This window comes from Parasteatoda tepidariorum, chromosome 7 (genome assembly GCF_982258835.1).
Source record: "Parasteatoda tepidariorum strain Cologne lab strain chromosome 7, Ptep-v5.0, whole genome shotgun sequence".
Lineage (NCBI taxonomy): Eukaryota > Metazoa > Arthropoda > Arachnida > Araneae > Theridiidae > Parasteatoda > Parasteatoda tepidariorum.
The window spans coordinates 98862042-98876533 of NC_141761.1; the positions used below are offsets into that span (position 1 = coordinate 98862042).

Below are 14492 nucleotides of genomic sequence, written 5' to 3' on the forward strand. Positions count from 1 at the left end.
TGAACAAGAATTTCAACAAAGAGAATTAGTGGAATAATTGAATTATAACTAATATACTAGAAAAAAACGTGTAAGTAACAGTAAGTATCAATCAGAAAATGCATAAAGTTTGAAGTATCTAATTGAATACCTGTAAATGATGTCATCGTAGGCAAATTGGAGCATTTGTCGATTTAAAAACTAATCAGCTTCGATACACACGATTGACGTCATTTACAGACATACAATTAAATCTGATTTAAATCCCACAGATAGGCATAATCCCTTCACCTCTCGAGTTGCAAGTACCCAATCATTTCTTCTATGTTGAAAGATTGAGTTTAATAACCGTCGTAAAACGAAGCAGGGGAACGAATTTGATAAATTAATTGTTCATGTCAGACATGAATATCAATTATTTTTTTTAATTAATTTTTTTTCATTTACAGGCGAAATCTTTGAAATATCACGACAGCTCTTCTGAAAATAGAAATCTCAGCCTAGAACAACCCAGGACATCAAAATTTTTAGATCCTTTCTATTCGCCATCTGGCAGTTTCATTCAAATTCAGCCAGTTCACGACCCCTTACCTTGCGGAGTCAAGCAAACCTTCAAGCTTCTATTCACAGCTGATGGTAACTCAGAATTCAAGTTTTACTATCAGGTAAACTTTTACTACTTTAAACATGCTGGGTTGCTCAAAAGTTTATTGTCGGAATGAAAGGAAAACCAAAGCAGGCAAAACAAAAAAAAAATATATAATAGAGGATTCCAGGACGCTGTCCTGTTCCTCTAGGGAAGACTTTCAAATTTTAGGAAGACTTGTAAATTTAGTTTTACACTTATTCTACATGTATTACGCATTTACGGCCATTACAGTTACAAGGTATACTGAAAGATTTGACCAAATACCTGGAAATATTCCTTGCATCGGCGCTGCGTGGACCGTTACACGCCTTCTCAAATGTACCAGATCTTGACCCTAACGACCAACAATAGTAGACAAGCTAAAAATTTGAGCATTTTCTGTTGGGAATTAGTCTTAAATGTGTAAAATGTAGAAGCACACTAAAAATAAAATAACGTAGAATACTTTTCGTTTATTGTCCATCTATATTACACAGAATAAGAAAATCCACTCTAGACACACGGGACAACGATTGCAATCCCATGTTCTTATGTGATTTTTTTATTCCTTTTTAAGCCTATTTTTCATTTCATTTTGATCTCGATTTGTCGAAGAATCTCGTATGTTTTGGACAACAATACGTTTTTTTTAAAAACATACTTTAAATGAACTAGGAGACCCGAGTTCGATCCTTGTAGCTAACTAAACAACTGACATGCATATACAGCAACGTGCACATTAAATCTGTCGTGACCTAATGTCCTCTCGTTGGTTATGGTGTATTAATTTTTTTAAAGTTTTATTTGTAATCATTATTGAATTGCCAACCCAATTTTGAGTCTACGACTACTAATGTTCAACTCTGTAGCCTTGTAATTTTGAACCCAATCCAGAAGACAAAGGAACTCCTGGATCAAATATTGAGAAAAGTTTGCCTTTGGGGAGGACTTTTGCATTTGCTAACTCCCATTTGCGTTAGACGAAGAGAAAAACCATGAAAACCTCCCACGGTCAGCTTGACGTCATGGAGACTAACCCATAATCCGTCTACCACTGAGGATATTTTTCGTCAGCACTGTGACTGGTGCAAACTGGGTACGGAATTCGTATCGACCATCCGTCGCTTGGATTCGAACCCGGTTCACCTCATTGGGAGGTGAGCCATCTATCCCTTGAACCACAACACGTGTTTAGTGTTTGTAGAATAGAGCTCAAACTCTCTCCTCGTCTTCCGAAGGGAACCAAAATTAGGTGATATTCTTAACACAGCTGTTAAGAGATAGAGTCCTAAAAAAGAGGTTTTTGTTATGGTTGGGTTGTGTGTGTGTTCTATTACTACAGTCTTTTAACATATTTTCAACGTGAATTAAAAAACTTTCCAATTTAGTATTTAATAAGGAATTAAGAAGATTATTGTTTTGCCATAAAATTAAAAATATTGTAGTCTCAAAACTCTCAATATAGATTTACCTCTGTTTTGGATCAACCCTTCAATATCATCAGCTTCGAAATTATCTTTTTATTTAGAATAATATGTAAATTTTACATAAATAGTTTTCAAGAATACTTTAATACTTAAACTATGCCTTTCCTTGTGTTAGGTGATACACGAAGAAACTATTGTGGTTCATAACACAACAACAAAAACTTTTAGTATGGAAAAAGATGTTTCGAGTAAATATGAAATGGCTAGTAAAATTATAGACGGAATGGAGATGCAACTGGATCCACCCTCATCTGTTGTTGGACATTCTGCAATAAACGATTTCCCATCTGTGAGGTAAGTTTGATTTTAAACTCCATATAATTTTAAAAATTTCATGAAACTAGTGGGCTGTGCCCCCTGCTCGCTAACGCTCGCCAACCCACGAAAATTACTACGCAATCTTATATGAATTTTAGTAAATACTAAGTCATTAAAATAAATTTGAATTCAAATAAATGACATGCAATTCGTTAAACCTATTAGAAATGTGCTATAGTATAAAATCTTAAAGTGTAACAGCACGACTGAGACTCATTTTTCAATGAATAACTAATAACAATAATAAAACAAATAAATTCGTGATATAAATCAAAATTCGTCAAATAAATTCGTAATTTATAAATTCGTGAAAAAAAGCGCTTTCGACAAATTAGTAAAATAGAGATCTATCGACGAAGACTACTCACTTCTGCTTAGCTTAATTGTATGAGATTGCCGCAGCTGATAGGGTGAATTTCGGAAGAGATCACATTTGGTGAGAATGCTCTCTCTGGTTACTTCAGTTTCCGTTTTTAAAAGCGCTATATGTTGATCCACCTCATCTAGATTTGGCATGTGACATTTTTAGCAGTAATCATTGGTCGATTTTCTAGCGTTGCCATTCGGAGAGTTGTAATGAGGCTTTTTTTGTCGCCTTCTAAGAGAAATATATATATAGATGTTTGAAATTAAATAGTTATGTAGCAATTTATGCTACTTGTTATTTGAAAACTATAGTTAAAGAAGAAACTGTAAAACATACATAAATTTTGAAACTACAAACTAAAATATTTTGTTGCATCAAAATATTTTTTTTTAATTTTCAATAATATTATATTCATTTCAAAGAATATAGCTAACACTAGGGAACAAATTTTTTGTTGCATTCATAAAATGTTTGAAATTAAATAAGTAAGTAACAATTTATGCAATTTTTTATTTGAAAAATATAATTAAGGAAGAAGCTGTAAAGCATTCATAAACTTTGAAACTAAGTTGAAATTTAATATTAAAATATTTCCTTTTAATTTTCAATAATATTGTATTCATTCATTACTCATTTCAAAGCATATAGCTAACACTAGGGAACAAATTTTTTGTTGCATTCATAAAATGTTTGAAATTAAATAAGTATGTAACAATTTATGCTATTTTTTATTTGAAAAATATAATTAAGGAAGAAACTGTAAAGCATACATAAACTTTGAAACTACGTTGTAATTGAATGTCAAAATATTTCCTTTTAATTTTCAATAATATTATAATCATTCATTATTCATTTCAAAGCATATAGCTAACACTAGGGAACAACTTTTTTGTTGCATTTATGCAAATACTTGATCTTGTCTAATTCAGGTGTGGGAATTTTAAATCTGAAATTAGCTTTGCTCCTAAGGATACAGATTTTTTTAATGAAGTTTTTATTCTATTTCTTGTCGAAATGTAAAAGTTTAAAAACGTTATATAAAACAAGGGGTTGCGTAAATGTTGCGACAAACTTATAGGACAGTTAGGGAACATCAGCAGGATTAGTATCGCCTAGGAGCCCATGCTGGAAAGGTCATCGTACGGGCCTAGGGACACTTCCCCATTATAAACTGTTTAGAAGCAGACGAAGTAATAGTTCATAAGAGGAAGTGCCCTTAGATGCATATGACGCGAATCCCGGGCATGGGCTCCAATGTGATTTTAATCCAATTGATGTACTCTTACTCCCCTAGAAGTTTGTCACAATCTTTATGCTCCCACCCTGTTATATAGGATGTTTTTAATCAGGTGCATTTCGACAAAAAATGGACTAAAACTGTTATTAGAAAAACTGCAGCTTGGTAAGATAAAGCAATTTCAGATTTGAAATCAGCAATATTGAAATATCTGAGATCTGTTTAAAAAAAAATCTCATGCAACAGATAACCAAAAAAATGTTCCCCAGTGTAATTTTTAATATCTGGATAATTGGATTTTTAATAAAATTTGGATAATTGATATAAGCATGTTAAGAAGCACCTTTGAAAATACTTAACTTTTTGAGTTAAAAAAACATAAAAATGCCATCTGCAAGTACTAAATACAGAGTTAAGTTAATTCGCTAATATTTTCTAAATAAGGTATTTTCTAACAATAATTATAATTATAACAAATAATTTCCTCGTGTTTATATGCATATTATCTCAATGCTCTATGAGCATTTTAAACATAATAAAAAATGTGAGTAAATTATTTGTCATATAACAATTTAAAATCCTAAAACACTATATATTTATTTATAAAAATTTAAAATTTCAGAAACTGATGACATGCTACATTAAATAGGTGGTAAAAATGTTAAAGACAATTTTCACCACTAATTTCTCAATACAATCCACCTCGTTCTCCACTTTTTATCCAAGTGCTGGAATTGTGATGCAAAGGAATTCTAATGCTGTATTTGCCACAAATTTATCTTCCATCTTCTCTACTTATTACCCTTGCTTAATAGTTGTTTTATTGAAGAATCTTAGATCTGATTGATATTATCCAACAATGTGTATACGTAGTTTTCACTATAGTACTCTTTATACATAGCGAAAAGATTTCATTTTTATCTTGAACATCATAGCAAAATGTATGCTTCAATTTTATTCATGACTTAAGTTTTGATATAATTATTTTTATTTGAATTAATTTTGGCCATCGCTAGAATAATTTGAACGTATAAAATGTGTAATAAACATTTAAAGTTATTTTAGGCATAGACGAAATTTAAAAATTACATCTTTGCAGTTATGAAATCAATGACTTTTTTCACAACCAGAAATAAAAATCGTTAATCTTTGCAGTTACGCGTGCAGTATAATTGATACTGATGAATACTTGTCAATTATCCTTGTACTTATCTTCATTTCTTCCGCATTTAATTTTGTGTATTTTTTCATGGCTTATTTAGCGTATTTCATTTACTTTCAGGTATCTTCCATACATTGGAGAAGTGGACATTGATGTTGAGGTAGATCAGAATCTATCTCCTCAGTTTTTTATATTAGTATATTATGTGAAAGATAACCGAGAAATCGTTGCTGATTCTATAGAAGTACAGGTTGATAAATGCTTCAAAAATAAGGTATTGATAAAAATGATTGAGTTACCAACTTACATTATTGCTAGCTGAATCGGAACGTAATGTCGTTTCGGTGCATTAAATATTCGTTAGTCTTAAAAACTAATTCATTTTTTTCGATTCATTTTCGAACCAGCATTGTACGGTTGTTGCTAATGAGGGTGAATACTTTATTGATTGAAAATAAAATCTTGATGACAAATATCAAATGCAATGTGGCCTAACTACCACTACGAATATTAAACATCAATTGACTGGTATATAAGACATGCTAACTTGATTCAATCATGAGGTACCTTTTGATAGATGAAGGTTGGCATTGTCGATAACTCCAACCCCACAGCACCGAAACGAAATTAGTTTCCGGTCCACTAGGTTGCATTTATACAAATACATAATCTGATCTAATTTGAGTGTAGGGATTAAAAATTTGAAATTATTTTTGCTCTTGCAGGTTTTCTATTAAAAGGGCATTTCTAATCTATTTTTTGTTAAAATATATAAGTTTAAAAATGTTATACATCTGCAACAATGCGCTGCCTAATTGTTGCAACTAACTTAAACAGTTAGGACACATTGGAATAAAACTGCAAAAAGACAAATGACAAAAAAAAGCCGTTATTCCCGTCTAAGAGTACTTTCTTATTGTGATCTGTTCAGAAGAACACAGAGATATAATTCATAATAGAGAAGCACCCTAGTGGCATATGACGACATTTTCAGGCATGGATTCCTATTCAGTGTTAATCCTGATTATATACCGTAACTCCTTCAGAAGCTTGTCACAACATTTACGCGGTCCCCTGTTATATATAAAGTTTTTGAACCTCTGCATTTTGACAAAAGATAGACTAAGAATGTCATTTAAAAAAAAAACTAGCATGGAGAGCGAAATCTTTTGCAGATTTGAAATCAGTAATGCAAAAATATCTGAGATATGTTATCAAATCTCATTCAACAGAAAATAAAAAAAAAAGATTGTTCCCCAGTGTCACTAATATTACATTCAATTTCGAGATTTTTTTCACATTTTTTTTCTTCGAACCCTATTATTAGTGAATGGTTGACATTTTACTCAATGTTTTATTCACTGAAAATACTTTGAAAATTGATAATTTGAGTACAAAGTGGTGATAAAACAATATGGTATGTTTAGAGTCTCGTTTTTTAAAAATTACTTATTAAAATACGAAAAGATTTAGTAAACAAATATGGGAAAAGAATGAGGAGCGTAGTTTCAAACTTTGTAATTGCAATCGTAAAAATATGTATTTAAAATATAACAAAACCTATACGTTAAGCATAAATCTATAGGGTGCAGGAAACATAGTGAGGATGGAATCAAGATTTATTTTTACGATTCAAAAAATGATTTTTCAGTTTTTGACATTCAGCCTATTCCTTTCTTTATGAAACGTTTGCTCACTTTTTTATATTTTTTTAACTCATGTTAAACAAGCGAGAGTGAATTTTTGACAACATCATTTAATAACAAACATTAGTTAACTGCGCAAAAATTTTTAATATTTTCCGTTACCCTGACAAACGTTTTTCTTTTCGGTTATGCATTTTATACGATGAAATTTTCCACGTATTTGTAAAATACTTTATTTTACACAGGTAATTTTAAAAGCTAAAAATTTCAATTTAAATCAGTTTAAAAATAAGTAAATAATTTATTAACCTATTATTTGAAGAACGTTGTCCATAACCACATTTTTTATTTTCTTTTTCTTTTCCTAATTTTTTTAATCTTAAAATTTCTGATTCAATGTTTCGAAATAAATACCTCAGAAAATTTTAAATTATCAAGACTCCACACATTGTTTACGGGCATTTTACCATGGTCTTCTTATTAATCAGTTGGGTTTTTTTTCTTGTAATTATGAAAATCTTAATTTGTTTAGAAATATTAAATTTATACATCCTGAAATTACTCATTATGTTCAGAAAAATTATTCATGTGATCAATTATTCTGAAAATTAATTACAAACTTAATTAATGGCTGCCAAAAATTAACTCGTACCAAATTCAAATCCGTAAGACAGAAGTTCTGAACAAGAAAATTAAAAGATTTAAGAAATTAAAAGGTTATTCAGGAGGCTCTTTTCATTGATTTTAGTTTTTTATTATAGACATAATAGCTCAATTCATAATTGATTCTAAGTAACTCGTAGTTTTTATTTTGCTTTTTGTGTATTATTCTAATCAAAACTTAGTTCTTTTATTAATGATTTTTTTTTAACTTTATTTTATATTTTGTTTTATTTTATGCTTTATTTTATTTCACATTTTATTTTATTTTATCTTCGCGAACCGGGCGTTGAATAGCCGAACCAATTACAAGTTTACGACTATCAAAGTTCAACTCAGTATCCCTATCATTTTAAATTCAACTCAAAAGACAAGGGAACTCCTGGATTAAGCATTGGGGTAAACTAATTGAAATATCAATGTAAAAATTCTTTGAATATTTTTTCTTTTTTGAGAGTTTGAAATATGCTTAATATCATTTTGTCATGACAATTTTACTTTATTTTTCAACCGGTGTTGAATAGCCGAACCAATTCTGAGTTTACAACTACCAATGTTCAAATCCGTATCCTTGTAATTTTGCACTTAGACAGAAGACAAGGAAACTCCTGGATCAAGCAGGGGCAAACTAGCCTTCGTGGAAGATTTTTTTTTTAAAGAAATAACCCACAATTGCGTTACATGGAGAGAAAAACCTTAAAATTTTTCCACAGTTAGCCTGACGACAAGGGGGAACCTTCGAGCCATTCTTTGAACCATTATCCAGAATTTACTCATATTAAAAAGATTGGGGGAGGGGCAAAAATGTCGGCGGCAAATTTTCAGTGGCAATTTATACAAACCCCCCACAACGCATCCTGCAATTTTTATTTATTTATTTCTTCCATCGTTTCATTCTAATGAGTACGTAATAATGTACTTGAATATTACTTTTGCATAACAGGCAAACTTTTCTTTTACTGACAAAAAAAATACGAACAATCTGGGTTAAACACTAAAATCCTTATTTCAGTGTTTAGCTTAGATTGTTTTAGTTATACAATAATATTACTTTCACAAACACTGAAATCCTTATTTCAGTGTTTAATTTAGATTGTTTTAGTTATACAATAATAATACTTTTACATGACAGGTAAACTTTTCTTTTGCTGACAAACAAAAACAACCTGGATTAAGCACTGAAATCAAGATTTCAGCTTCTCCCAATTCTCTTTGTGGTATAAGAGCTGTGGATAAAAGCCTTCTTTTACTAGATTCAAATGATCAGCTTACAAAAGACAAAGTGAGTTTTTATTCAGAAGAGTCTAAAATATATTATAAAAATGTTAAGTTGTTAACCTTTAACATCCTATTTTCCAGGTTTTCGACCTTAGAAACGATCTTTTTAATACCTATTACTTTGCAAGTAGCCCATGTAGTGACAAAAGGCAACCAGGTAGTTCTTTTTCATTTCTATACGCATTTTGCGATGTTATGAAGGTAATCATAAGCAGATCTGAATTATTTTGATAATATCTTTTGCTAAGCCACATAAGCAAAGATTGAAAAAAGACGATTTTTAAATTATTTATTTTTCACCAAAATAACGTCTACACAATATCATGAAAAAAAGAAGTAAAATATTAAGTTTTCTTGTAGCAGCCCATTGTAGGCCACTTGGTTCGTCGAGGAGATTAAGTACAACTTCGTAATCAATAATATTGGTATTATGGTAAGAATTGAGCACTGGTGGCCTTTATTTCCTATATATGCTATCGACCTGAAGCTGGGTGAGCTTCAAGTCGCTACTGGGATCGAACCCCAGTTCTTTACTCTGACAGTTCAGTGCCTTAAAGACCATTCCGGCTCATACAATATCATTACGAGGGATTAATGGAATGGTACTTACAAAATACTGATTTAATAACTAATTCATTAAAATACTGATTCACTGATTTATTTTGTACCGTTAGATATAACGTTTAAATTTAGCAATATAAGAAAGGAATATAAACCTTTAAAAAGACGGACAAATTCGAAACATGATATCGTTTAAATTCGTTGTATTTTTAATTATGAGTCGATTAGAATCCTGATATAAACCAAGTTTTTGTAATATTTCCATTTTAATCAGCGTATCGTTTAAACTAACAGTAACCTTAATAAGTTGAAAATTATAAAAGCATTGTTTAATCATAATTTTCAATTGGTATTGCTTAAATCTGCTGAAGCAGTAGCAGGTTTACAATTAACAATGATATTGTACAAATTCGCTCCGACTAAAAAATTTCAATTATAACGATTGTTTAATTTCAATTTGATATAGTTGTCAGTAAGATATTGTCACAATTATTCTAATCATACACTGGTGTGCAAACCTTAAGCAACACGTGCGTTTTTTGTCATAACTCTGCAAGAAATCATCCGATTGACATGAAATTTGAGTAGGATGTACATTATTTTATACTTAAACAATGGTAAAAGAATAATGGCGCTGAAATGAATATAAAGCTTAAAGTAGGGTATAGAACAAAAAAAGGCTTTATTTGACTTATAGTGGCGTTACACATGATTGCCTGAAGAAGCGTAAGTACAACTGGCAGATGTTCCCTAGTATGGGATATGCCCTCCTCTTACTATAATTGTTGTTTGGCATCCTCTCTCTATGCTAAGCACCAGATTATCCAGGAGTTCTTGGGGTAAACGTCTCCATTCCTCCTTTAACGCATCTTTTAACTGATGGGTGTTACCAGGAGGATACTGTCGTGTCGCAAGACGTCTCCCTAATGCATCCCACACATGCTCTATGGGATTTAGATGTGGAGAGTAAGCTGGCCAATTCATTCGTGTGATATCTTAACTTTCCAGTACCTCTTGAACATTAGCAGTACAGTGTGGCCGGGCATTGTCATCCATAAAAATGAAGTCTGGTCCAATGGCCCCTCGGAACAGACGCACATGGGGTAGGATTACCTCATTGCAGTAGCGGTCTCCAGTTACAGAGCCTCGGTCGAAAATCTGAAGCTCAGTCCACCCGTTCAACATAATGCCACCCCAGATGATAACTCCAGGACCACCGTAACGATCTCTTTCCGCAATGTTATTGGGATGAAATCGAGCTCTAACCTCTCTCTAGATCAACTGACGTTGAGAATCACTTGTAGCACTAAAACGACTCTCATCTGTGAAGTGGACGCAACTCCATTGATGAGGTGTCCTGGTTTCGAGTTCTCTACACCACTCTAAACGGTGCCGCCGATGACTAACTTTTAAAGGTATGCAGTGTTCAGGACGTCTAGCAAAAAAGCTACCTTTGTGGAGGCGCTGTAAATCTTGATACTTGTCGTCCTGTGGCTGTGCACAGCTGCTAAGATATGGCGCTCGCTGACTGAAAACGGTTTCTTTTCGCCTGGAGAACAATGTAACGGTCATCTCTTGGTGTTGTTTTCCTTGGACGGCAAACACCAGCCTTCCGAACAGCTGTACCAGTAGTTTTAAAAGCATTCCAAGCACGAGAAACAACACTTTAGTTGATCCCGAACTCTTCGGCGACATTGGTCACACTACGCCCCTCCTCCCCTATATATATATATATATATATATATATATATATATATATATATATATATATATATATATATATATATATATATATACATATCTATATATATATATATATATATATATATATATATATATATATATATATATATATATATATATATATATATATATATATATATATATATATATATATACATATATATATATACATATATATATATACATATATATATACATATATATATACATATATATATACATATATATATACATATATATACATACATATATATATACATATATCTACATACATATATATATACATATATCTACATACATATATATACATATATATACATACATATATATATACATATATCTACATACATATATATATATATATATATATATATATATATATATATATATATATATATATATATATATATATATATATATATATATATATATATATATATAAGTTCAAAATGAAGAATAAAACAAAGAAAAATTATAGACATATGAAAAAAAGGGGGTGGGAAATAATAAGTAAAAAAAAAAAAAAAAAAAAAAAAAAAAAAAAAAAAAAACAATATTTTATTTAAAAAAAAAAAAAAAAATGTTAATAAAAGTGAAATGTTAATAAAAAACCGGAAAAAAAGCCGGAAAAAAAAGATATAATCTTTTCTTCAGCCCACACGATTATATCCGCAAAACAGAGTGCTTTCTGATATTGTAACAATAAAGCCAAAGCAAAATATATTAATACAATAGTGTGAGGAGCACTCAAAAAAATTTTTTTTATAAAATAACTACGTAAAAAAAGATCATAAAAAGTAAATATAATATGTAAAAACAGATAATAAAATAAAATAAAAAGAAAAAATAAAAAACATTAAAAAGGGGGGACTATAAAGCGAGTAGCAAAATCATAACAACTTACATGGACAGTTATTTTTCAAGAATGATTTAAAAATGTTTTCGCAGAAAGATTGCCAGATTACAAAATATGAAAACAAAAGATGAAAACAAAAGCGCAAATTGAGTGTAACAAAAGGGTTCTAAAGTGTCGTTCTTACTGCACTGCTGAAGTGATTTGTTATTCTGAGTTTTGATTTGTTAGTTACCAAGGATGGGCCCGAAATGGATGTGCACAAGGTAATATTATACTGGATAATTTTAAAAATTGATCATAAATAGTTTTAGAAGATACATGTTTATTTAAGAAAAAATATAAAATAGAAAAGAGAAACATAAATTGCCTGCTTTGTAAATAATTTTAGCCGCGGATTTGCACGATATGGATTAGTACATGGAAAAATTATTTAAATTATCAAAGAAAAAATTTTAATAGATAATTTTTAACACGGATTTGCCCGAAATGGATTTGCACATGGAAAAATTAACAAAGAAAAAATTTTAGCAGATAATTTTAACCACGGATTTGCCCGAAATGGATTTGCACATGGAATTGTATAAATTAATAAAGAAATTTTTAGCAAACAATTTATCCACGGATTTGCCCGAAATGGATTTGCACATGGAAAATTTACAAAAATTAACAAAGAAATTATTTAGTAAATAATTTTGGCAATGAATTTTGGCCTGAAATGGATTTGCATGAAATATTGCATAATCTGAATGAAATATTGTATTAACATTTCACTTTTTTTTTTTTTTTTTTAAATAAAATATTGTTTGTTGTTTTGTTTTTTTTTACTTATTATTTCCCACCCCCTTTTTTTCATATGTCTATAATTTTTCTTTGCTTTATTCTTCATTTTGAACTTATCTAATGAGTGCTGTTTACTTGCAGCTTAAGCGCAATAAATGTTACTTATTGTTTTTCTTAACTTTCTTAGTGTTTTCTTGTATTTATTTATTTATTATATATATATATATATATATATATATATATATATATATATATATATATATATAAATATATATATATATATATATATATATATATATATATATATATATATATTTATATATATATATATATATTTATATATATATTTATATATTTATATATATATATATATATTTATATATATATTTATATATATATATATATATATATATATATATATATATATATATATATATATATATATATATATATATATATATATATATATATATATATATATATATATATCTTGAGTTGTATTTAGCGCAAACAATTCAGTCGTGAACCAAATAATTATTTACAAGTTTCATTTTTGCAAGTTTTATTTAAGGGTAGGCTGGTGGCTATAACAGTACGCACCCATTCTCCTCACTGGAGGGGGATGGACAACACTCTCAGACGATTCTGTCTCAGCTTATCAGGTCTACAGCATACTTCTAGAGTGACGCAAAAACTATTGTTCTTGCATTAAATACTAACAGAAGATGAGGTAAAAAGACTCAGTCGTTGCATACCTTGTAACTCCACCCATCATCGATAATCATTTAATGCTTCCTAATATGGAAGTGAAAGATTTTAAAATAACTCCTCCTTTGAAACAGAAATCTAATTATAATTCATTGGTATGTTTTCAGCCTTGAAGTCCCAAAATGGAATATCACTACACCTATTCTTTACCAAAGACATTTTATGAAAAGAGTTTTAATGCTTTTATAAATACAAAATATATATATATACACAACAGATTAAATTGTATTGTGCTATTAAATTTCCAAACAGATGCAAAAATTTGTCATTAATTTTATTTCCATTCAATTAGGCTTGTCAAATGACGCTTTTACAAACATAACTCGCCCACCAGCTGGAGTCTATGGGTCTTCCAACTACGTAGACTCTATAGCCGCTTTTCAAGTAAGCAATCCCTCTACATTAAGAATGTTTTCGAATAAAGTGTCGCAAGTTAAAAAGAAATTCAATGAGTAAATGTCGATCAGTCAGTTAGAGTGTATGAATAAAGGTCTGCTTGGATTGGGTACTGTATCAGGATTTATTGTATACAGGAGGATCAGAGTGTCCTATAAAAAATTAAAAAATAATAGCCAATTTATTTCAAACTATCAAACAGAAATTTTAATTTAGTTTAATGCTAACAAGATAATTTACTTTTAGTTTTCACTTTAGTTAGGAAATAAAACCATAATGAGTTTTAGAACTAAATATTATTACTTATAAAGTTACCATGGCGTGGTAGTAAAAAATACCTCGTTTTATCTAAAAATAAACGAAAAATTTCATAACTCTTCCACTTATATAAATTTTAATAGAATGCTTCGACCACAGTGTATATGAAATTTAATTTTTTCTTGTTATTTTTTCGTGATTTCTTATTATTATAAAACCTTACTTTTAAGTCAATTTCTCTATTTTCGCAATAACATAAGGAAATAGGTGAAATAAGGGAACACCTTCTTGTAAACTTTCACCTTTAAGTCATCTACGTAAATATATTTTGCAAAAGGAAAGAAAATTGTTTAATCTGTTACAGTTTA

At 29.8% G+C, this 14492-nt stretch overlaps 1 protein-coding gene across 2 annotated transcripts in view; it reads left to right on the forward strand.

The window, feature by feature from the left end:
* The window catches only part of LOC107450331 (alpha-2-macroglobulin), a 92508-nt gene that overhangs the window by 22907 nt on the left and 55109 nt on the right, over positions 1 to 14492 (forward strand). For both annotated transcript variants that reach the window (XM_087168350.1, XM_087168351.1), the window contains exons 13-18: positions 429 to 644; positions 2210 to 2388; positions 5299 to 5452; positions 8617 to 8766; positions 8844 to 8919; positions 13763 to 13854. In XM_087168350.1, the coding sequence (XP_087024476.1) occupies positions 429 to 644; positions 2210 to 2388; positions 5299 to 5452; positions 8617 to 8766; positions 8844 to 8919; positions 13763 to 13854 (867 nt within the window). The remainder of the gene's footprint in view (positions 1 to 428; positions 645 to 2209; positions 2389 to 5298; positions 5453 to 8616; positions 8767 to 8843; positions 8920 to 13762; positions 13855 to 14492) is intronic.